Here is a 23946-nt window from a genome sequence, read left to right as displayed (position 1 = left end):
TTCCATGATCAGGCCCCGCCCACTTTGTAGGCTTTGCCGTTACTCTGAACCCGGAACCCTCTGTTTTCAGTAGGCAGCTTAGATCAGCTATGTCCACACAACACCAGGGAAGCCCTGTAGCCTTCTTTGACTGAAAAACACAAGGAAGACCCCCCAGTTGGGGGGAACAGTAGCATGTTCTGTTCTTAAGGAAAGAGGAAATACAGGCTTGGAGAATTAAATGATCAATTTAGAACCTTAAGCAGAGAGACGTCTCATTGCCAAAGCCATGCTCTTTTCACTGTCAAGCTCTGCCTGCCTGGCAAATGGTTGCCCAGTGCTAGGAATGGGGATGCCCATTGTTCTGGTGGCTGCATCCTTACCTTCAATCAAGTCTAAACTGGCCTCACTGTAGCTTCCATCTGTTGGGCCTGGCCTTACTGTCTGAAGCAAAAGAATAAAAAAGGTAGATGACACCTCGAGTTCAGAAGAGACTGTGCCTGCCCCCAAATCCACATTAATCGGGAGAGCCTCCCCAGGAGCGGCGGCAGCCCCGGGGCCCCCACTATTTTCAACTTGCCCTCAACTGAAGATCACAAACGGCCTCCTTTTGCTGCCCGCAACCTGTCCCCGCATTCCTGAGTCTCAGAGAATCTCCTGTTAGAAGGTGACCATCACAGGCCTCTAGCAACTGTCCCAGGTGAGCCTGGCCCGTTCCAGGGCTGCTTCACTAACGGCACACGCTCGCCTCCCGTCCTGAGTGGCTTAGAGTCCCAAGTCCACTCTGGATAAACAGAGTAATTTACTCTGCTTTCTAATTTACGAAAAGAGAGATCATGAAATCACGATGTCCAGCCTCGCTGCAAATACTGTCTGGCTCTTGAGCAATCACTTAATCACTGAGCAGCACTAGGTGACAACGCACCGTTCCCAGCTTCTCTCCCCACCTCTCAGGCCTCGCAGGGTCCTTGCTTCTCGGAGCAGATGCTCTTGGCAGCCTGGGGTGGCCGCGGGTTTCTGCTTTCTACAGAGCTGGACAGCCTGGGTATGACTGACCCTGCCCCCGGGGCTGAAACCACACCACCAAACCGTCAACGGCCACCAACCATCCTACCAAGGTCACAAAAGGCCGGGCAGTCACCTCTGGGCCCCCTCGCAACTTCCCTACTCCGCCCCGCCCCGCGCTGCAGGTCCACTCTGCCCACTCTGCCAACCGCCACGCCCACCGCCAGGCTGGCCCCGTCCCTCTGTGCACCTTCCCGCTTCCCCGCCCCCGCCCCTCTGAAGAAGGCCAACCCCGCCCATCCCACCCCATCGCCGCGCCCACTACCAGGTAGGCCTCGCCCCCCTCAAGCCCTCCTTGGAGCTCAGGCCACACCCCCTGACGTAGTAGCTGCGCGCGGCCCTCACTTCCGGGGCGCACATCCTTTCCCGCCACGTCTAACGCTCGCGGGCCAGACTGGCCTGATAGACGACGCTTTCCGCATTTCAGCGCGTAGCTCGCGCCTCACAACGCTGACCTGTGAGGTGAAGCTCTGAAGCAACTTTGCCCCGGGTTTCCCGGTCTAAGGAGAGGAAAGGGCCCCAGAGAACCATGAAACTGCTCAACCCGGCGGGGCCGAATATTCCATCAGGAGTCCAAGGCGGGCGAGGGCCGAGCCTCCGACGGAGAACGGCGGCTCCTGGGACTCCCGAGACCCGAGGCCGGGAGCGGCCCGTCCGAGGGGGCGGCCCGGCCGCGGAGGGGGCCCAGGCCCCGGCCACTCCGGCCCGGTCCCCGCGCCGGCCTCCGGCCGGTCCCCCAGTATTTCCTCCTCCCGTTTGTTTGCACCGTCCCTTCCGCGAGTAAATGACACCCACGGCCCCGTGACAGTGACCGGGAGGCGTGCACGCGCTGGACGCGGGCTGGGCCGGGGCTGCGGACCCGAGAGGGCGCCGGGGCTCGAGGCGGCGAGGCTTCCAGGTGAGACCCAGGGTCAGGGAGCCAAACCCGGGCCGAGGCGGGGCTGCTCCGTGGGTGAGCGGGGGCCGCGCCCGGTAAGAGCCCGGTGCTGGCGGTGGGAGCTCGGGTTCGGCGTGGTCTGGCCGGTGCCCGGGGGACACGGTGGGGCGTCACCGTGTCTGCCCCAGGTGGACGCTGATGGCTGCTGAGCAGAGAAGTGGTCCCGGAGAGGTGACCTTTAGAGTCACCCTGGCCTTCGCTGGTGACCTCAGTGCAGGCCGTGTCAGGGGACCTTGGGGTGGATGCTACATTGAGGATAGAGGGAGAAAGGGAGGCGGGGGTGGAGACAGCCCTCTAAGAAGCTCAGGTTTCTTAGGATTTGTTCCTCCCCTCCCGCGTCTCAGCACCTCTGCGCCATCTGTCCCTCCTGCCTAACAGCCTTCCAGTGCCACTCCAACCTCTTGCCCCCCAGCAGCAGACCCGTGCTTCATGCTCAGCCGTCAGACCTCAGCATCTCCATCACGTCCTCAGAGAAGCTTCCTCTGGCCCCCCAGAGGGCCAGGTTAGATCAGTCCTCCGAAGTCCCTTCAGGCTGCTAGGACAAAAATGCCATAGCCCGGCTGGCTTATAAACATCAGTTTACTTCTCCTAGTTCTGGAAGTGGAAGTCAGATCGGGGTGTTAGCGTGGTTTATAATCATATAGTTTTGAGATCTCTTTTAAAAACTTGATATATATCTCATTCATCCTACACCCTACACACTGGATTGTAAACTGTGAGGATGGGAGCAAATACCTGTTTTGCTTACCGCGGGATTCCTAACATCTAACATGGTGACTGGCGCGCGGTAGTTGCTCAGTATATATTATCGAGGGAAGGAATGTTGTCTTTAACACCTTGGAAGTATAAGATCTTGTGGCTCCTTTCTTTTTTTCTGTTGTTCATTATCTACATTTGATCCCTGAGATCCATTTCTGTAATAAACAAAACTCCATCAGCATGACCTTGATTCATAATTTGGCCTAAAAATCCTCCCCTATAGATTACTTTTGGTCTAAGTCATCCAGGGAAAACTTCGTTTGTCAGGTCAGTGCTGCCATTCAGGAAGTAGGTAGCTGTTTCCAAAATTTTAAAACAACATTCGGATTACTTGTGCCTCCTTGTTATTTATTAGGTGTGAAAAGTTTCATAAAGGATTTTGCCACTGAGCCTCAGCTTCCTCCTCTGTAAGGAGGAGAACCTTACACTTACTCTGCCTGCTGCTGGGGATCAGTATGGTAACGTGAGGTCATATACGTAAGAGCACTTTGAAAATTCTAGAACTCGGGCTTCCCTGGTGGCGTAGTGGTTGAGAGTCCGCCTGCTGATGATGCAGGGGACGCGGGTTCGTGCCCCGGTCCGGGAGGATCCTGCGTGCCGCGGAGCGACTGAGCCCGTGAGCCATGGCCGCTGGGCCTGCGCGTCTGGTGCCTGTGCTCCGTGGCGGGAGGGGCTGCAGCGGTGAGAGGCCCGTGTACCGCAAAAAAAAAAAAATTCTAGAACTCTTTCTAGAACCCTAAAACTCTAGAAACTTGGAGAAATATTTTTGTTATTCTTCCTTTTCAGTAATTGATCCAGGCCCCACTTCTCCAACCTTATGCGTTGTTTACAGCTCACATTACCCATATGGAAGAATGAAAACACTATCCTCCCTTTTAAACTTTGGTTTCTTCTTAAAGACACTTGGTGTCTTCTGAAAGGTTGCAAGTAATCCTTTTATCATCTGTGCAGGAGCTAAGCTCTCTAATGTTTTATTTGCATCTTACAGTAAATGTAACGCAAAGCACATTTTCTAGTTGCTGCTCAATGGCACGAAACAATTCATTTGTGGATTGGAATCTTTAGGTATAAAATGTGCCATTCTTGACTATAGTATCTAAAAGCACATTAAACTTGAAGTATTTCAGCAGAATGCAGACCAATGCTCACCTAAGACAACCCATGAGAAATCTTTCTAATCAGGCATAAATATTGCACAGATGGTCTCATTTACATGATATATGCAGTACCTATAGATTTGTCACAAGCCATACAGAAAAATCCATTTCATTACTTTATAATCTCCCTTAATCACTATAATCATACTTAGTATGCTACCTACCGGTTATATAAGTAAGTGCAAATTATTTAACTTCTGTAAATGTCTTATTAACCCAAGGCTGGGAGGATGAAGGTGGCCAGGTGGAAAGTGCTGCTGTCCTAGAGGAAATGGGGATAGGGGTATGGGATGGACATCACCTAAGCAAGTTAGGAGGGGAGTTTGCTTGCAGTAGTGTGGCACAGGGTGAATGGGGTAAGGGAAAAGGGAAAAGAAGGATCACTTTTTGGCTAAGCATTCAGCAGCGGGGAGAGACTGGAAGCAATAGGGATTAGACTGAGGCCTAGGTAAAACAGGTGACAATATTTTCCGAACAAAAACATGAGAACTTGTGGACAAGTACAAAGGAACTTAGGTGGATAGTGTTACTAAATATCTGTAATTTGAATAGTTGAAGAAAGTATGGTATTTATGGTAGCCATACAATAGGAATGATCATTGGGGTGGGCTTGAAGAGATGGCCTTTCCTATCCCTTGGTGTCTGTCATCTTTTCCCCATTCCTGGAAATCACCAAATCTTATTTTCTTCCTTTCTCCATCTTTTCTCTCTTTCTAAACAAGCCTTAATAAGGAAATTAAGAATGTTTTTAATTATTAGCTCTTATATCTTAAAGAGTGGGAGAATTGAATATTTTACATTTTTCTTCAAATGTCAACTAAGCTATTATTGTATAGACTCTCAAATGATATTTTCCCCTTTGATTGAAGTCCCCTCACTTCTTTCTAACAAAATGTAAACATCCTTTGTTACTGAGCAAGGGCTTACTGCCCAATGCGCATGGAAGCCAATACTATTGCACCAGCCTTGAGGAAATAAGAGCTTTATTACTAGGTCCACCAGCAAGGAGAACAGGAGGCAAGGCTCAACTCTGTCTTTCTGATCTTGGGTTTGGTCAAACTTTTATGAGTTAGGGAGGACAGGCTGGTATGCAATTTCTTGCAGTCAGATATATTGCATCAGCTATTGTTTAACTTAACTACTTAAGATTGGTGAAAAGACAAACATTTAAAGATAAATAACAATGCAGTTAATAAGGAGTCCTTTGCAATGCAGTAGGTGCCCTAAGGTAAACCATGATTAATTGCCAGGTATATGTGATAAAATAATTCAGAAGTGGGCAAGAAAGGTAGAAGTGGGCTGGGAAGAATTCACATAAGAGGGGGAATTTAAGAATGTCACATGTAGAGAGATGAGAAGAATAAATTTTAGATGGAAAAGTATAACAGGCAAGAGTAATGAAGTGGGAATGAGCCAAAAGCAAAGATCCAATTTTGGCCTGGACAGAGGGCCAGGGAGGTAAGGAGTTTGGGATGGTCCTCCATAGACTGTAGGGGATGGAACTCTAAGAGGGTGGAATTTATCTTACAGAGCCCTTGAGAGGCAAGAGGGGGCGTAGTGATGTAGCAAAGGAGCACTTTAGCAGTGCAAGCAGGCTGCACTGAGTAGACAGCCCCCCTCAAGCTGGAAGAGACTGACACCAAGGTGGTAGGATAGATGAAGTCAGGAGGGGTGTGACTTGGTCTGTTTCGTTCGTACCCCAGGACCAAGAATAGTGCCTCTCATATAGTTATTGCTGTATATGTATTTATTGAATGAGTGGAAAAAGACAAAAACTAGCAAACGGAAATAAAGTTGGGAATGCAAAACACATTTTGAAGGGAAAAGCAGTAACACTGGCTGACTCGTTGGATATGAGTATTAGCATTATCCTGACATTTCTAACAATGGGATAATTTATAACCTATTGAAAGAATGATAGTAGCACCAATAAAAATAGGGAAATCCAGAGATGAAATTAATTGGGTGGGCTAGAGGTGGGGAGGAAATAGGCATGTTTGGACAAGGTGAGTCTGAGGTGCTGGGTGACACATCCAAGTGGAAATGCTTCGTAGCAGCAGGAACTGGATTTTGAAGGACAAGTCAGGACTGTGAATATTGACTTTTTGAATCTTTTGGAATACTTTGTACCTCGGATATGTTTGAAACCTTATATGTAGATGAGGTCAAAGTTAAAGACAGGAAAAACAGAAAGACAGTCAATATTGGAAATTTGGGGAACATCCACATTTAGGGGATTGGAAGTGAAATTTATTAACATTTATCTGAGAAAAACACACACTGAATGTCTTCAGAGTGTGAAGTCAAGCAAAAATGGAATTTTAGTATTTAAAGACTATTTTGTACATGATTAAAAACATAATATTAAGAGTGATAGTGATCGATGACCTGAAATGACTGAAATGAGTTCTCAATGATTTAAGATCAGACTGGTAAGAGAAAAAAATATATAACAAAAATCAAGAACCATGTTTTATTTTTTGTGGGGAAAGTGCCTGCATAGCAATAAATATTCTCTTAGCCAGCCTTATATTCCCCTCCTCCGCTTCTAAGCCCACCCCTTCCCAAGCCCTCAATATTCATTCCCTGGCATATTCTCCTGTTTTCTGCATGGGCGTGTTAGACAGGTCTGAGAAGAATTGTATTTATTTTTTAAAATTTCCTTCCAGAGTGTTTTGGGTCAGATCATATAAGCCTTCTATCTTTTCTTACCTGCTATTTGTACAGGTTTAAAATGACTACCCTGGGGCCTAGCCAGATCCTCAATCAATTAAAAATTCATTTCTCATCATTTCATAGACAGTAAGAATTGGAGAAATCTGAAACACATGGAAATTTGTAGTTAATACTGACATAAGCAGAGATTTCAATTACCTTGAATATTTCACTTAATGGAGAACTGCAAACCCCCCAGGTCCCTGGTCACTCATGTAATGTGATTGCAGGGACGGTGTCTTCCCTGCAAGAATGTTCAGTGTTATAAGCATGCTTTGATGTAACAAATTCAAATGCCCATGTGGAATTTAAATTGAGCCTATTAATAGCCATAGGACTAAAGAGAGAGGATTTGTGTTGTCAACATTTTTAAATTATTTTTTTTACAACTTTATTGAGGTATATTAAGTACAGTTAAACAGCAGATATGTAAAATGACTGGTTTTGATATATGTATAGACCCATGAAACCATCGCCACTAACAAAATAGTCAACAGTTCCATCACCCCAAAAAGTCTCCTCACGCCAATTTGAAACCTGTTCCTCTCTCGACCTCAGTCATTTTCTAGTTTTTTATATAAATGATATCGTACAATATGTATTTTTGTGTAAGGCTTTTTTCATTCAGCATAATTCTGATATTTCTAAGATTCATCCATGTTGTTGATGTATCAATTGTTTATTCCTTGTTATTTCTATGTAATATTCCAGTATATGAATATACCACACTTTATCAATTCTTGTATTGATGGACATCTGGGATGTTTCTAGTTTTTGGCTACTACAAATAAATCTCCTAAGGATGTGTATCTACAAGTCTTTGTGTAGATATATGTTTTTATTTCTCTCTCATAAAAACCAAGAATAGAATAGAATGGACATGTGGTGGGTGTATATTTAACTTTTTAAAGAAATTACCAAACTTTTCCAAGGTGGTTGAACCATTGTATATTCCCACCAGCAGTTTACAAGAGTTACAGTTGCTCAATGTCCTTGTAAACACTTCGCCATTCTAGATAGTATATAGTTGAATCTTTTTTGGTTTTAATTTACATTTTCCTAATGACTAATGATGATGAGTCTTTTCTTCTGCATTTGGTCATTCATATTTCTTCTTTTGTGAAGTATCCATTCATATCTTTTGCTCATTTTTAATTGGGTTGTTTGTATTATTATTGAGTTATAAGAGTTCTTTATATATTCTGGATACAAGAGCAGGACTGCTCCTGATGAATTATCTTTTGTTTTCTTTCATCTGAGAATGTCCTTATTTTGCTTTTATCTCTGAAAGATACTTTTTTTTGTTGTTTTTTTGTTGTTGTTTTTTGCAGTATGCAGGCCTCTCACTGTTGTGGCCTCTCCCGTTGCGGAGCACAGGCTCCGGACGCACAGGCTCAGCGGCCATGGCTCACGGGCCTAGCCGCTCTGTGGCATGTGGGATCTTCCTGGACTGGGGCACGAACCTGTGTCCCCTGCATCGGCAGGTGGACTCTCAACCACTGTGCCACCAGGGAAGCCCTGAAAGATACTTTTATATTTTCACTGGATGTAGAATTCTGGGTTGATAAACTCTTTTCTTTTTGTACATTAAAGATGTAGTTCTGCTATCTTCTGGCCTTTGGGATTTCTCCTGAGAAATTCATAGATATTTGAATCATTGTTCCTCGGTATGTAATGTGTGCTTTTTTCCTCTAGCTGATTTCAATAATTCTTCAATTACTTTTGGATTTTAGAAGTTTGATTATTGTGTTGAGGCATTGTTTTCTTTGAAATTTTTCTGTATGGAGTTTGCTGAGTGTTCTGAATCTGTAAATGTATGTATTTCACTACATTTGGGGGACTTTTTGTCATTCTTGATGAAAAAATTTTGTTCCAACCACTCTCTCTTCTGCCTATGGGGCTCCAATTATGATAGATCTGTAGAAGTTATCTACCTGACACTCTGGGGTTTTTTTCAATCTTTTATCTCTCTGTTTGTTATGTTGGATAATTTTCATTGTTCTATTTTCAAGTTTGCTGACCCTTTCCTTTACCATCTACATTCTGATATTGAGACTATCCAGTGATTTTTTTCACTTCAGATATTGTATTTTTCAGTTCAGTAATTTTCAGTCGGTTCCTTTTTCTATTTTCCATTTCTCTGTTGAGAATTTGTATCATTTCATTCATTTCAGATGTATTTACCCTGACCTTATGTAGCATAGATATAATCATTGCTTTAAGGTTTTTGTCTTTTAGTTCCATTTTGAGGTTGGCATTTTTTTCCCCTTGAGAATTGGCCCTATTTTCCTGGTTGTATGTATCAATATGTTGAAAGATTTTGAGTTGTATCCTGGACATAACAAATGTGAATGTTATGTATTGTAGACCCTGGGTCCTATTATACGTCACTGAAGAATTGTTGATGTTTTGTGTTTTAGTAAGAAATCGACTAGGTTATGTTCAGACCATAAGTTCTATCCCACTTTCTGTTGGTTATATATCAACTAAAACACACACACACACACACACGCACACACACACACACATACATACACACACACACAAATGCATACCTTTCACTTGACTTCGGGAATTGCTATAAGTCAGCAATAATTCACTGATTTGTCTAGTCACTTTACCATTTTAGGATTCCTCTCCTTTTTCTCCCCAACTTTACTCAATTCCAGTATAACAACAAGAGGAGGAAAAAGTGTTCTCTTTTAGGTTAGCCTATTAAGAAGTGCTTTCTTCAGTTCACTTCTGATCTCACCTAGAAGATTGAAAGATTTTCACAGAGTGTTCTGAGTTTGAACATTTTTTTCCAGCCAGACTTAGTGAGTTTAGCCTGCCAGATGATTTTCCACATTTTGCCTTTCTCACTCGTATTTTTTTCTTAAACTCCATGATCAATTTAATCAAACTTCAAAGGTACAGAATTACATTTTTTTTAATTTTTATTTTTTATAAATTTATTTATTTATTTTTGGCTGCATTGGGTCTTCATTGCTGCGCACGGGCTTTCTCTAGTTGTGGCGAGCGGGGGCTACTCTTCATTGTGGTGCACGGGCTTCTCATTGTGGTGGCTTCTCTTGTGGAGCACAGGCTCTAGGCGTGCGGGCTTTAGTAGTTGTGGCTCGTGGGCTCAGTAGTTGTGGCTTGCAGGCTCTAGAGTGCAGGCTCAGTAGTTGTGGTGCACAGGCTTAGTTGCTCTGCGGCATGTGGGATCTTCCTGGACCAGGGCTCGAACCTGTGTCCCCTGCATTGGCTGGCGGTTTCTTAACCACTGCGCCACCAGGGAAGTCCCAGAATTACATTTAAATCAACTTAATACATTTAATCAGACTCATTAATTTCCTAACCACACCTAAATCCTGCTTACCTTTCTAGTCTGGTTGCAAATGGATACACACCATTTTGGTTACACACCACATGTAACCTCTGGTGTGTCTGTTCCTCACAAGCTCCCATCTGCTCCCTTGACTGATGTTCTTTCCCTAATTGTTCAGCACCTATTGGGACACAACTCAGTGCTTTTCAATTTTTATTAAAGTTTTTACTATGTTTTTATTCATAACAGACAGTCACATTTGGACTTTGAACACATGCTAAAAATTAAATTGTTGATGAAATGCTTGATGTTTATAATGGTTCTGACTAAAACAAACTGCCATAAACTTTACTCTTTCATGTCAATGAAATTCCTCTAATTATGTAAACAGGGACCACCACAGCTTTTCAATATTCAAGATGGGAGTTTGTGTTTTAATACGTTATAATTAAATATTACCCACTATATATACTCTGAGAAGAAAATATTATTTCTAAATTGTGTTACTCAGAGAGAAAAAAATGATTTCCATTATGTTTTTACCCAAGTCCTTGCTTCAGACAACAGTGATGGTCCCATTGCTGGACCCTGAGAGAGTTTGAAAGGAACATGAGCTATGTCTTTGTCACAGTTTGAAAAAATCCTGATAGTTTTGACACTTCAGAATATTAAGCTGAAAATTTCACTACGTATTGATATTATGAAAACTGTTCGGCCTTTAGAACTTCTTTTGGGAATATCTTGCAAAAGAGGCTTATTCTGCCATTTGCTCTATGCTTATTAGATGGCTCAGAGGAATTACATTTGCAAAGAACTTTTGAAATTTATAGGAAGAACTACACTGCTGAGGTATTTTTGGGAAAAAAAGATAAACTAATATTCAACTCAACAATTATCTACTAATAATCTCCCATAGGTCCTAATTATTTTAGCTCTGGGAGAAATGCCCAAGAAATATCCAACACAATATAGACCTTCCAGGAGCTATGAACCAATTAACAGATTGTTGAGGAGCACGTACAATCTGAGGGGGAAAATGAGCGTAAATAAGAACCATTAAAAAACAAAAATACTAATTTGAAAAGATACATGCACTCCAGTGTAGCATTGCAATATAGCAATGTAGTAGCATTATTTACAGTATCCAAGATATGGAAGCAACACAAGTGTCCATCAACAGACAAATGGATAAAGATGTGGTACATGTACATACAGTGGAATTCAGCCATTAAAAATTAAAAAAGAATGAAATTTTGCTCTTTTGCAACAACATGGGTGGAATTGGAGGGTATTATGCATAGTGAAGTAAGTCATACAGAGAAAGACAAATACTGTTTGATATATAAATGACAAAGCTTGCAGTAGTGAGAAGAGTCCTGGGCCAGTCCTTAATCCAGCCAGCTGGCTGAGACACCTCCATTCAGATGTTCTCACCATTCTCTCAAATTCAATACATTCAAAGCTTAAGTTCATAATTTTTCTCAATTTACCTCCTGTCTGTGGAACCACCGTTCTCATTGTCCAAGCTCCCGATCCTTTACTGCCTAAAGCTAATGCACTGCTGGAGCCTCTAACGTTCCTATACACCTCTCTTGTCCTTTATCACTGCCCTGGTATCAGCCACCACTCAAGTAGTGTTGCTCAACTGGCTGACTCAGGCTGCACTCTCCAGCTAGTTTATGATTTCAAATGCACCGTTTCATCACACCACTCTCCTAATGGAAAACCCTGACACTTCATAAGGCATTGCATCCAGTCTCCTTCCTACCTCCTTAACTTTTGGGCTCTCCGTGATTAGGCCCCATCCACTCTGTTCTCTCTCCACCTGCCCGTTCTCCCACCTGCCCCCCATTATTCCTAACACTCCCCTTTCTTTCAGCTGGGCAGCTTAGACCCAGGTGTCATGGTTCCACACCTCCTCTCTAGACCCAAACAACACCGTGCATAAGAAAGCACTTTGTAAATTGTCTGTGGCCCACAAAAGCTGCTCGTGTGCATTCTGCAAAGCCTAGTTACAGCTACCTCTTTAAACCTTCCCAGACCTGTCTTTCTCATGGTACCACAACTTAGCCCTTGATTTATAGTGTTCTAAGGTGAGAATACACATGCCTCCTGGCCCATCAATTCTAACAGGGCATTTAATCTATTTTCATCTCAATTTCTGGTTTGGATACTAAACTGGCACTTAATTCATAAGCCTGTGTTGAATATGGTTGTTCCATATCCAGTCACGTGTACATCATCCCTAATTATGATGCATCCTTTTAGAGATGGTTGTAGAGACAGATAATATAGGAAAATCAATAAGGTATTATATAAATCAGGCCTCATAAAGGTTATACCAGCTGTGTTAAATGCATTGGTTAGTTTTCTTTTTCTTGTTGCTGGTGTTTAATAAAGCTTGTCTTTAAACCAACTGATCCTTGCACTTTTTTTTGCCAGCAGGTTTGACTGAGGATTATATCTCACTGAGGATTAAGGTCAGTGTTATTTGCTTATCCAGATTTTCTCCTTCTTTTTGAGTCAATTTTAGTAATATTTCCAAATATATGCCTTTCCATGGTTGGTATCATAACTACACCTTACAGGTAGAAGATTGAGGCTTAGAAACAGCACTGAAGGGCTTCCCTGGTGGCGCAGTGGTTGAGAGGCCGCCTGCCGATGCAGGGGACACGGGTTCGTGCCCCGGTCCGGGAAGATCCCACATGCTGCGGAGCGGCTGGGCCCGTGAGCCATGGCTGCTGAGCCTGCGCGTCCGGAGCCTGTGCTCTGCAACGGGAGAGGCCACAACAGTGAGAGGCCTGCGTACCGCAAAAAAAAAAAAAAAAAAAAAGTACCTAAAACCAGAGAACTATACACTTAAAAATGGTTAAAATAGTGGTTAAATAACTTAAAAAGTGGTTAAGATAGTGGTAAAAATGTTTTTTTAATAAATTTATTTATTTTTGGCTCTGTTGGGTCTTCGTTGCTGCTCGCGGGCTTTCTTTAGTTGCAGCAAGCAGTGGTTGCTCTTGGTTGTGGTGCGTGGGCTTCTCATTACAGTGCCGCCTCTTGTTGTGGAGCACCAGCTCTAGGCGTGTGGGCTCAGTAGTTGTGGCACACGGGCTCTAGATCGCAGGCTCAGTAGTTGTGGCACACAGGCTTAGTTGCTCCGTGGCACGTGGGATCTTCCCAGACCAGGGCTTGAACCCGTGTCCCCTGCATTGGCAGGTGGATTCTTGACTACTGCACCACCAGGGGAGCCCCAGTAAAAATGGTTTTATGCTATCTATATTTTACCACAATTTTTAAAAACAGTGATGGATTAACAAACTAAGCAAATGCTTGGGCCACCAAAAATAGGTTTTGAAAATAATCTGATGTTTCAATAAAAGCATCATGGGAAAAGTATGATCTTCAGCAAGTTATATTGCATGTCTTTTAAGGTGTAGATTTAAACATTTTTTTTGAATTATTTGGTAGGGAGGGAAGGGGTATCAATCTTTCTAGGCCCTTGGAGCCTGTAAAGTGGGATTGCCAGATTTAGCAAATAAAAAATATATGATAGGGCCTCCCTGGTGGCGCAGTGGTTGAGAGTCCGCCTGCCGATGCAGGAGATACGGGTTCGTGCCCCGGTCTGGGAGGATCCCATATGCCGCGGAGCGGCTGGGCCCGTGAGCCATGGCCGCTGAGCCTGCGCATCCGGAGCCTGTGCTCCGCAACGGGAGAGGCCACAACAGTGAGAGGCCCACGTACGGAAAAAAAAAAAAAAAAAAAAAAAAAATATATATATATATATATATATATATATATATATGATATTGTGGAATAGTTAAAAACATGTTCATTGTTTATCTGAAATTCAAATTTAACTGGGTGTCCTGTAGTTTATCAGGCAACCTTACACTAAAGACCTGAATCCTGCCTTGCTGAGAGAGGTTAAGGAACCAGCATAAGGCCCTGCAGTGAGAGTCAGAGCCAGGTGTCTGAGCTGGAGCCCAGGTTCTTTACCATCATGGGGAGACAGCCAAACCAAGGGTGGCTCTACTCGTGCTCTGTAAAGGCCAAAGGGGAGAGAGCTGGGTGCTCCCTTGAGGGGGTCTTCTAAGAGAGGCCTTGGGAATAGTTATAACCACGAAAGGCCCAAACTCTGCTTTAGCTTTATTAACAAGTGGGGAGGGGGAGAGAGGGGCAAAAGCCCATGGCAACTCTACAACCTGCTGTCTGTCCTGGTTTGCATCTTTTCCTCACCCAGTGTGATGAACCAAGGTCTAGAATGTCTGAGCCGTCATCTCCCGCTGTAGATGGTTTCCATAGAAACATGAACAGAAAGGCCACCCACGGCACAGTGAGGGGGCCCCTTGTGCATTTTCACTGCTGGGATGGCAAATGCCCTTTTCCTAATCCAGCTGCCAAGTGAGCTGCCTTAAGTCTGCAGTTGTCTGAATTCCTTAAATTGCCAGATGCTATAGAACAGACAGCACTCCCACAGTTGGCTGCTACCTTTCCTAATATCTTCATGCAGTTGTTTACTGGGAAGGAATTGCATCAGCCAGGAGGTGCAGATCGCTACAAGGGTTCACAAACATGAGCAAGGCACAGAAGGACAGGGCCCAGGACCACAGTTGTCTTCCTTGTTTATGAAATTAAAATCTCTCACAGAAATAGAAACTGAACCTATCACCTTCCATATTATAAAAGCAGGTCATTTCTAAGAGTGGTAGAGACCTCTCTTCAAGTAAGCATTTGCAAAGTGCAGTCATTTTTCTGAAGCAAATGGAATACTAGCCATTTTGACTCCAGCCACGGCTGCAGAGCAAAACTAAAATATATTTGCAGGGAATTAAATGATCCTTCAGAGATCTTAGTTTAAAACTGCTTAGTTCGTTAAAATATATTTATGGCTTTAAAATTTTCCTCCTTCTGGAATTTACACACATTCTCCCAGAAAAAGTAGCTGATCAAGGAAAACTGTCTCATCCCAAGGAGTGAAAATAAAATTAACAGTAAAAGAAGAGCTAACGAGTTATGAGGCCACTTTTTTTTTTCTTTCGTTTGGAAAATACTCTGTTAGGTTAGGTCCTTACCAAACAAGGATATGTCTAGAGGAGGCTCTGCCTTCTTCCTGTGTTCCCTTTGCCCTGTGACTTGCTGGTGTTTAAAGTGCTTTTGGGGCCAACAGCTGGTGCCCTCTGCTGGAACGTACCCAGTAGTATTATTGAATACATGTTCTTTGTAGGAATTGGAGCTTAAAATCTTGATAAAGAAATGAAAGTATTCATACTCTGCTCTAATCTATTATCGTCTATAGTGATATTTTATTTTTTAAAAGTTCAAAATGCAAAACATGAAATACTGTCAAGTAGTCAATAGAATATTCAACATTTTTAAAGTTTCATTTAAAAAACTTTAAAGAAAGAGCCAGTGAATTCAATTTACATTTTAAACTATTTAATAGAGGTATTTGTTGTACATGTGGTTTTAGTTTGACATAAACAAAAAATTTCTCTCTGGGAACATTTAACCTGAGTTGGAAATGAAATCTGAACTGTAAAGGTTTTAATTCACCAAATAATTCTCCTCAAAATATAAATGATGATTCCCAACTGAGGAGTTCCCCAAAGTTCAGGACTCAGTCCCAGGACAGGAATGAGGGAAAACTCCTTGTAGGTCAAAAGCTGTGCTGAAGTCATAGGATTGCACTTGTGGGCCCTTAATTAGAGTGAGTTTTCTCAAACAGCCCCGGAAGGAGGTCTGGCTGCTCAGGCAGTTTTGCTTTACATCAGCTGTTTGGGAAAGAAGAGAAGATAAATAGTGTTAAATTTTGCTAAATGACATAGGTAGCACAATAGGAACAAAAATAACTTCTTGTGGTTTCCAGATCAAAATTAGAAGAATATTTTTCTACATAAGTGGCTTCAGTGATAGCAGAATTCATAGAAAACTACTAGTAAACAATTTTAAGGTATAGTGACTTAAAAAGTCATAAAAGGGATTTTTATTTTATTAACATTTGTATCAATTACTTGGAACATCTAAAATTCATAATTTGAATCCAGAAATCGATGTGAGAGCATAGGACACATGTTTGTCCTCTAAAATGATTACTGACCCCTAAAATGATTCCCAACTTGGGGGTCATCTGAGAAGATCTTTCTCAGTGAAGTCATCCAGCTTCCTGTACATCACATCCGATGTTCTCGGAGTCTTACCTAGTGATTACCTTATGTGTGTAGCTTATTTTAATTTTTCCAAGAATTCCTAGGAATTTGAAATAGACTTTCTAAAATGGTAAAGGATTTATCACCCAAGCCATGTATTTTTCTTCATCCCTATTCTATATCCACATGAACTAAGACTTTCCCCAGTGGCAATGCCCCTCAAAAGTGAATGAGCAGAGCAGACGACATACGCACCAGGATAGCCACCAACATAAATGGGATTGTTGGTGTCAGCAGAGGTAGACTGGGTGTGTAGACTTTCAGCTCGAACTGCATTCCCATCGACAATCAGAACCACACGATGTTTGCTTTTGTTTGCCTGAAGTGTGTGCCATTTTCCATCACAGAGAGTATTGGGAGCTTTGGGTTCGTATGTGGCTGTTATCCTACCAGCACCATTGTTAACGTGAAACAAGAGCTAAACAAACAATAGACACAGCAAATATCTTGGTGAATTTTTCCCTATTTAAGGAACACAGTCCATTCACATAATGTTCGTGGAGTGGAAAAAATCAGAGCATTCTTCTAAAAAGGAGGGCTGGGCCTCCCTGGTGGCGCAGTGGTTGAGAGTCCGCCTGCCGATGCAGGGGACACGGGTTCGTGCCCCGGTCTGGGAGGATCCCATATGCCGCAGAGCGGGTGGGCCCGTGAGCCACGGCCGCTGGGCCTGCGCATCCGGAGCCTGTGCTCCGCAACAGGAGAGGCCACAACAGTGAGAGGCCCGCATACCGCAAAAAGAAAAAAAAAAATAAATAAATAAAAAATAAAAAGGAGGGCTAACTATGAAAAACAAACAATGGTTTTGAAAAATAGCCTCTTAAGGATTCTGATGCTATCCTATTCCCGAGGTTTCAGAATGGAAAATGGCCACCTCCATGGGAACAAGCCTGAGCCACGATCTTAGCATTGCATCCTCAGATCAGTGCCTCATTTTCAGCACAACAGGAGCCCCTGGGTTTACTGAGGGTGTCAGTTCCTATAGCACCTGTGAAGGAACATTTACTAACTCCCTTCTGACAAACCATAGATGCTCTCCTACAGCAAGTGGTAGCACAAAAAATTGGAGACGTGCAGAAGGTGAGAGGTAAGAATTATGACTATCCTGTTGTAAGGTTCTTATGCTATATGTGAAGCTACTCATTTCAAGGTAGACTGTGACAAATTAAAGAGATATACTGTAAAGACTTGGGCAGCCACTAGAAATATTTTTAAAAGAATAAATAATAAGCCAATAATAGAAGTAAAATATACAATACATAAGAAATTACATTTTTGCAACTGTTAACACTTCTGATAACATTTTTCAGATGTCACATAAAAATGTGCAAACGGGGCTTCCCTGGTGGCGCAGTGGTTAGGAGTCCGCCTGCCAAGGCGGGGGATGTGGATTTGAGCTCTGGTCCAGAAAGATCCCACATGCCGCGGAGTAACTAAGCCAGTGAGCTGCAACTACTGAGCCTGTGCTCTAGAGCCTGTGAGCCACAGCTACTGAAGCCCGCGCGCCTGGAGCCCGTGCTCCACAACGAGAAGCCACCGCAGTGAGAAGCCCGCACACCGCAGCAAGGAGTAGCCCCCGCTCGCCACAACTAGAGAAAGCCCGCACGCAGCAACAAAGACCCAACACAGCCAAAAATAAATTAATAAATAAAATAAAAATTTTTTAAATGTACAAATGGATAAAAAAATTTTCAAAATTCTTTTGAAGTACAGCTAAGAAAAGATGTTGGCTATAAGCCACAGTGCAGAGCGGCAGCAATAGGATGTAAAGGCACTTTTGTTTCAACATGAAGATGACATAAAGGGGGAGAAGAGGTGAAGGACTTGTGACTTTATTATATCCTCCCCACCCCCATTCTAGGATATCCTAGGGGCCAAAGTCCCAGTGGGGAGTAAGTAGGGAAATACGAGAAACAAGCTAATAAGTTTGGGAGAATCAAGAGACTTGTTCCTTGCCTTCCAGGAGGCAGTAAGTAGCTCAGGAAGAGTCAAGCATCATAATCCCACAACAACATGAGTTGACCACAGTGCAGTAAAAGTGCATTAGGGAGAGAGAGGACCCGAGAGACCACCACCTTGACTCCCCATGTCTGATGAGTGGTATAGCAGACCTTCCCAAGTTCTCATCTGGCCCTCTGGGGATAAGGAAGTTATAGAAAACAATTATGTTTTTGTATTAAAAAAATTAGACCGTTGTGCATCCATCTTATGGAATACTCTGTAATAAAAAGAAATGAATTGTCATCGATACTCACAACAAACCTGGATAAACTGCAAGGAAATGAGAGAGTGTAAAAAACCAATCTCAAGAGAATACATACTACATGATTTAATTTATGTAACAGCTGTGAATAAACAATCAGAGCGACAGAAAGCAGATCAGTGGTTGCAGGGGTGAGGGATGCAGGGGGAGGGAGTCGGTGTGGGTATGAAGGGGGTGGCTTGAGGGAGCCTTGTGGTAATGGTACCATCATCCTGATTGTGGTGGTTACATGAAGCTGCCCGTGTGATAAAATTGTAAAGAGCTACACACACTCTCGTAAACACGTGTAACTAGCGTAACTGAATAACCTCTGTGGATTGAGCCAATGTCAGTTTTATAGATTTGATGTACTAGTTATGCAGGATGCTAACCCTGGAGAAACCTAGGTGAAGGGCACATGAGGACCTCCCTGTACATTACATTGCAGCTTCTTATCATCTATAATGATTTCCAAATAAAAAGTTAACAAATATTAGGGAGAGTGGGGCATTTGGTTGGTAACTTACTTTCAGATGGTTTTCAGGGGAAAAAAAAGTTTTTTGTATTGTAGTTACAGTTTTGCTTTACATTTAATTTCAAAAGTATAAAAGATTATTTTTAAAAAGCTTTTTTAGGATTATCTATTTTTAAATATTAATCAACCTTTTCTCCATTCCATTAAAGTGAATAATTGGAAATTTGGTTCTAGATGTGTCTACTGTTTCTTAACTGCTTTGTCTCTGACACTGGGGTGAGGCGGGGGGATCCCATCCAGACTCAGCACCCACCTTGCCGTTTACAATCTCTAATCCGATGGCATCCACTTTGGCGTTGCTGATGCCCAGGAGGACACCATTCTCTGAGGAGGTGCGAAACTCCAGGGTAATGTTCACATCTGATCGTACTTTGTAGCCTTCTTTGACTGAAAAACCAAGGAAGACCCCCAGTTGGTGGTGAGGCCTGCCCTGCCCAGGAAGGCCCAGGCTCAGAATGGCCTCAGGCTGGGCTGGCTGGCTGTGCATTTGGGCTCCACCCCCACCAGCAAGTCATTTCCAACCCCCGAGCCTCAGCTTGCACTTCTGTAGGATGAAGCTGACTAGAACCGAGGCAGGCACATCCTCTCAGCTACAGCCATGTGGGTAAAAAAATCACAAGGGATTTGATCCATGTAGCTCCATCATCATCTACCCAGGAAGAATGCACTTTATTTTCCCAATATCTACTTACTGGGTATGTCATTTGCTGAGTATATTAGTCAGAGTCCACACTAGGCTTTTTTTTAATTGAATGCATTTTTCATTCAGGTGATAAAACAGCTGAAATAGGTTAGGGGTATTAGCCATAGCAGGCAGTTGGTACCATGCCCAGGGCTGAAGGAAAACTGGGAGGAGGTGGCGCTACTAGATCTCAGAAGCACCTAGTGAAGGAAGGAAGCTTGCTGGCTCTTCCCCTCCTCCCTCCCAACCTCAGTCTTCCACTAGAGCCTTCCTGGAAGCCCCGGGCAAAGGAGCCCAGAAATTAGTTCCCTGTGATAGAAGAACAGGGGCCAGAGAAGCACGGTTCTGAGTGCAAACAGGAAGTTAGCCAGCAAATCAAGCATCTAAAATGGGGAGAGCATGTAAGATGTATTACAAGGGCTAGTTCTAAGCCTTGAGGACTTTACATTCTAAGGCATTTTAGAGATTTACATTCCTCTACTTATAACTGATTAATATTTCAACAATCTCAGTGGAGTTAATTTCTTCATCAAATCTGACTCACATTTGGCTGGCTGGTCCAGACATTTTATGCTACTGATTCTGAATTCAAAGGTCCTAATTAACTTGGACAGGGAAAGTATGCCGTATGTAAATCTGGGGAAAGTACAGATGATACCGGCACCACACGCTGCGCTCTGTCTGGAGTGGCACCACCCCTGGTGGGAGGAAGCCATCTGGATAGCACAAGAGGTGAGAAGGCTTTTACGCTAGAAGCTGAGAAACCAGAATACACTAGAACACCTCACGAAACGTGGTCTCGCTGCAGCTTGTGCAGTGGGTCCTGTCCTATCACAATTCTTGGATCCATATCACCTTAGGAGTGCAGGTGCGTCCCCAGAGATTTCTTCCGAGATTGTTGATTATACGTACCAAGGGCTGCATATCCACTTCCTTCAAAGAAAGTTCCTTCCTGGGCCGCTGCATAGCACCTGTTTACTGCAAATGCAGATACTGGGCTGTCCTTGTCCAGCCGTTTGCTGTTCACTGTCACCTCCCCAATGCAAGCAGGGATGCTGTGGGTGATCTAAGCCAAATGATGCAGGGGTAGATGATGGTGAGGACAACGAGAAAGGCAAGCACAAATTTTCCCTACACTTCAACAAAACACATTAAAATACTACCTTTCGCTTTTAAAAGTCTAATTGCCACAACACCTCACATGAATGTCTAACTTAAAGCTACTATAATGTAGTAAAAGGGTTTTATATTATTTTGAGTAAATATTGTGGAAATCAAGAATGTGGGGTTTTCTAATCTGCAAATACAAATTTGCCAGACTTTCCTGCACTGTACTGGGGCTAAATGGCTGTAGAAAGGGAACTGTTAACTAACCAGCAGGAAGGCTGGTTGGGCTTCAAGGAAGAGCTCCATCACACAATCTAGGAATGTGGTTTGAAAGGCATGCATCTTGCAGCCAAGCCCTGGGCCCAAACGAGATAATTTAAACATAAACATATTCCTCCACAAAACAAACACAACCACAATAAAGGCAAAATGGGCCCAGAGAGAAAATGCTGCTTACATTTCCAATGTTCCTGGCCCTGTACTCGGAGGGAAGGCCTCCTAGGTACAACTTTCCTTCCACATCCAACGTGGTAGCATCTCCCCCCGTGGTCACCATGGGCGATTCCTGGCCGTCAACCGTCATGAAGCCCTTCCTTTTAAAGTACTCTGTCTTGACCTAGAGCAATGTGAAAACATGCATAATTTCTAAGGAATCTGAGAAATAGCAGTAATAACCTGAATGAAATCCTAAAGGATGGCTCAGGTTTTCACACAGTTGGTGTTGAAAGGAGGCTGAGCCTGGAGCCGGTTAGAACACAGCGTGCTCCAAAAACAGAAATATAGATCAATGGAACAGGATAGAAAGCCCAGAGATAAACCCACGCACCTATGGGCAACTAATCTATGGCAACGGAGGCAAGGATATACAATGGAGAAAAGACAGCTTCTTCAATAAGTGGTGCTGGGAAAACTGGACAGCTACATGTAAAACAATGAAATTAGAACACTCCCTAACACCATACACAAAAATAAACTCAAAATGGATTAGAGACCTAAATGTAAGACTGGACACTATAAAACTCTTAGAGGAAGACATAGGAAGCACACTGACATAAATCACAGCAAGATCTTTTTGGATCCACCTCCTAAAGTAATGGAAATAAAAACAAAAATAAACAAATGGGACCTAATGAAACTTAAAAGCTTTTAAAAAGCAAAGGAAACTACAAACAAGACGAAAAGACAACCCTCAGAATGGGAGAAAATATTTGCAAACGAATGAATGGACAAAGGATTGATCTCCAAAATATATAAACAGCTCATGCAGCTCAGTATTAAAAAAAAAACCCAATCCAAAAATGGGCAGAAGACCTAAAGAGACATTTCTCCAAAGAAGACATACAGATGGACAAGAAGCACATGAAAAGCTGCTCAACATCACTAGTTATTAGAGAAACAAAAATAAAAACTACAAAGAAGTATCACCTCACACCAGTTAGAATGGGCATCATCAGAAAATCTACAAACAACAAATGCTGGAGAGGGTGTGGAGAAAAGGGAACCCTCTTGCACTGCTGGTGGGAATGTAAATTGATACAGCCCCTAGGGAGAACAGTATGGAGGCTCCTTAAAAAACTAAAAAGAGGGCTTCCCTGGTGGCGCAGTGGTTGAGAGTCCGCCTGCCGATGCAGGGGACGCGGGTTCGTGCCCCGATCCCGGAAGGTCCCACGTGCCGCGGAGCGGCTGGGCCCGCGAGCCATGGCCGCGGAGCCTGTGTGTCCGGAGCCTGTGCTCCGCAACGGGAGAGGCCACAGCAGTGAGAGGCCCGCGTACAGCAAAAAAAAAAAAAAAAAAAAAAAAAACTAAAAAGAATTACCATACACCCAGCAATCTCACTATTGGGCATACACCCGGAGAAAACCATAATTCAAAAAGAGACATGCACCCCAATGTTCATTGCAGCACTATTTACAATACCCAGGTCATGGAAGCAACCTAAATGCCCATCGACAGACGAATGGATAAAGAAGATGTGGTACATATATACAACAGAATATTACTCAGCCATAAAAAGGAACGAAACTGGGTCATTTGTAGAAGCGTGGATGAATCTAGGGACTGCCATATAGAGTGAAGTAAGTCAGAAAGAGAAAAACAAATATTGTATACTAACGCATATATGTGGAATCTAGAAAAATGGTACAGATGAACGGGTTCGCAGGGCAGAAATTGAGACACAGATGTGGAGAACAAACATGGACACCAAGGGGGGAAAGTGGCGGGGGTCGGGGAGTGGTGGTGTGATGAATTGGGAGATTGGGATTGACATGTATACTCTAATATGTATAAAATGGATAACTAATAAGAACCTGCTGTATAAAAAAAACAAAATAAAATTCAAAAATTGAAAAACAAAAAGAATACAGTGTGCTCCAGAGTCCTAGTCACAAGGACACAAATGCCATGATGTCAGGTTTGGCCCATTCATGCCACCCTGGGCTTGATTTACTTCTCGTCAAGCCAAGGACATTTCTGGTGCCTTCTGTTCATTCTACCAATGTTTGCTGAGTGCCTACTAAGTGTCAGGCACTGAGTGAGGCCCTGGGGGTATTTCCAGAAGCAGAAAAGGTCCCTGCCCGCAAGGAGTTTACATTCTGTGGGGCAGATATCAGACAAAAAGCAAGCTGGAAATCAAAGGGGATGATCCCACTACCGTGAAATGGAGTGGACACTAGGGACAGGTGGAGCAAAACTCAGAACGAGTGATCACAGCTTCCTGAGAGCGTACCGTGTGCCACTGGCCGTCACTGAGCAGCGCAGGGTGCGAGACTTTTGTCCTGCCCTTCCCAAGATCAAACATGAAGTGGAGGCAGCCCCCGTGCAGCTGGAGCGTGGCGTAGTCAACCTGGTTCTGATGAGCCATGTAGTAAACCAGGCCACTGGAGGCGAACGTTCGGATACTTAGCTGGACCAAGAGCCTGGAGGGAAGCAAGAGTTCAGCTCTCAGGAGTATGCTTTCACTTTTACTCTTTAACCTCAAAGAGAGACCCCAATAAGTGTTTCAACATTTATATTTAACATCTCAGGTCCTTCATCCCTTCATCTACTTATCCGTTCATTCAACTCATGGTTACCGCGTCCCTCCACCTGCCAGGAACGGTTCTAGGAGCAGGGGATCAAGCAGTGAACTGAGGCAGGTCCCTTCCCCCCGAAACTAATACCAGAAAGAAATCAGAGGGTTACAACTGGGTCATGTGAAGGCCCCAGTGGGGGCTACAGTAAGTAGTCAGAGCAGGCAACTCTGAAAGATGGTTATTTCTG

General features: G+C 43.5%; 1 protein-coding gene and 1 long non-coding RNA gene across 2 annotated transcripts in view; one reads left to right on the top strand and one right to left on the bottom strand.

The window, feature by feature from the left end:
- The first annotated feature begins 1409 nt into the window (after positions 1-1409).
- Positions 1410-18901, top strand: LOC309815023. The gene is made up of 3 exons (XR_014295788.1): positions 1410-1942; positions 12368-12402; positions 17430-18901. It is a non-coding gene; the product is annotated as an uncharacterized lncRNA (long non-coding RNA).
- The window catches only part of LAMA1 (laminin subunit alpha 1), a gene marked incomplete at its 5' end in the record, with an annotated part of 146381 nt that continues 137755 nt past the window's right edge, over positions 15321-23946 (bottom strand). The window contains 6 exons of the mRNA XM_082641419.1: positions 15321-15687; positions 16318-16540; positions 19150-19283; positions 20491-20644; positions 21143-21301; positions 23414-23603. Coding sequence (XP_082497545.1) covers positions 15527-15687; positions 16318-16540; positions 19150-19283; positions 20491-20644; positions 21143-21301; positions 23414-23603 — 1021 coding nt within the window. The 3' untranslated portion in view covers positions 15321-15526. The remainder of the gene's footprint in view (positions 15688-16317; positions 16541-19149; positions 19284-20490; positions 20645-21142; positions 21302-23413; positions 23604-23946) is intronic.

The sequence above is a fragment of the Mesoplodon mirus genome, assembly GCF_964341445.2.
Source record: "Mesoplodon mirus genome assembly, chromosome: 13".
NCBI classification, from domain to species: domain Eukaryota; kingdom Metazoa; phylum Chordata; class Mammalia; order Artiodactyla; family Ziphiidae; genus Mesoplodon; species Mesoplodon mirus.
This window is presented reverse-complemented; position numbering and strand designations above follow the sequence as displayed.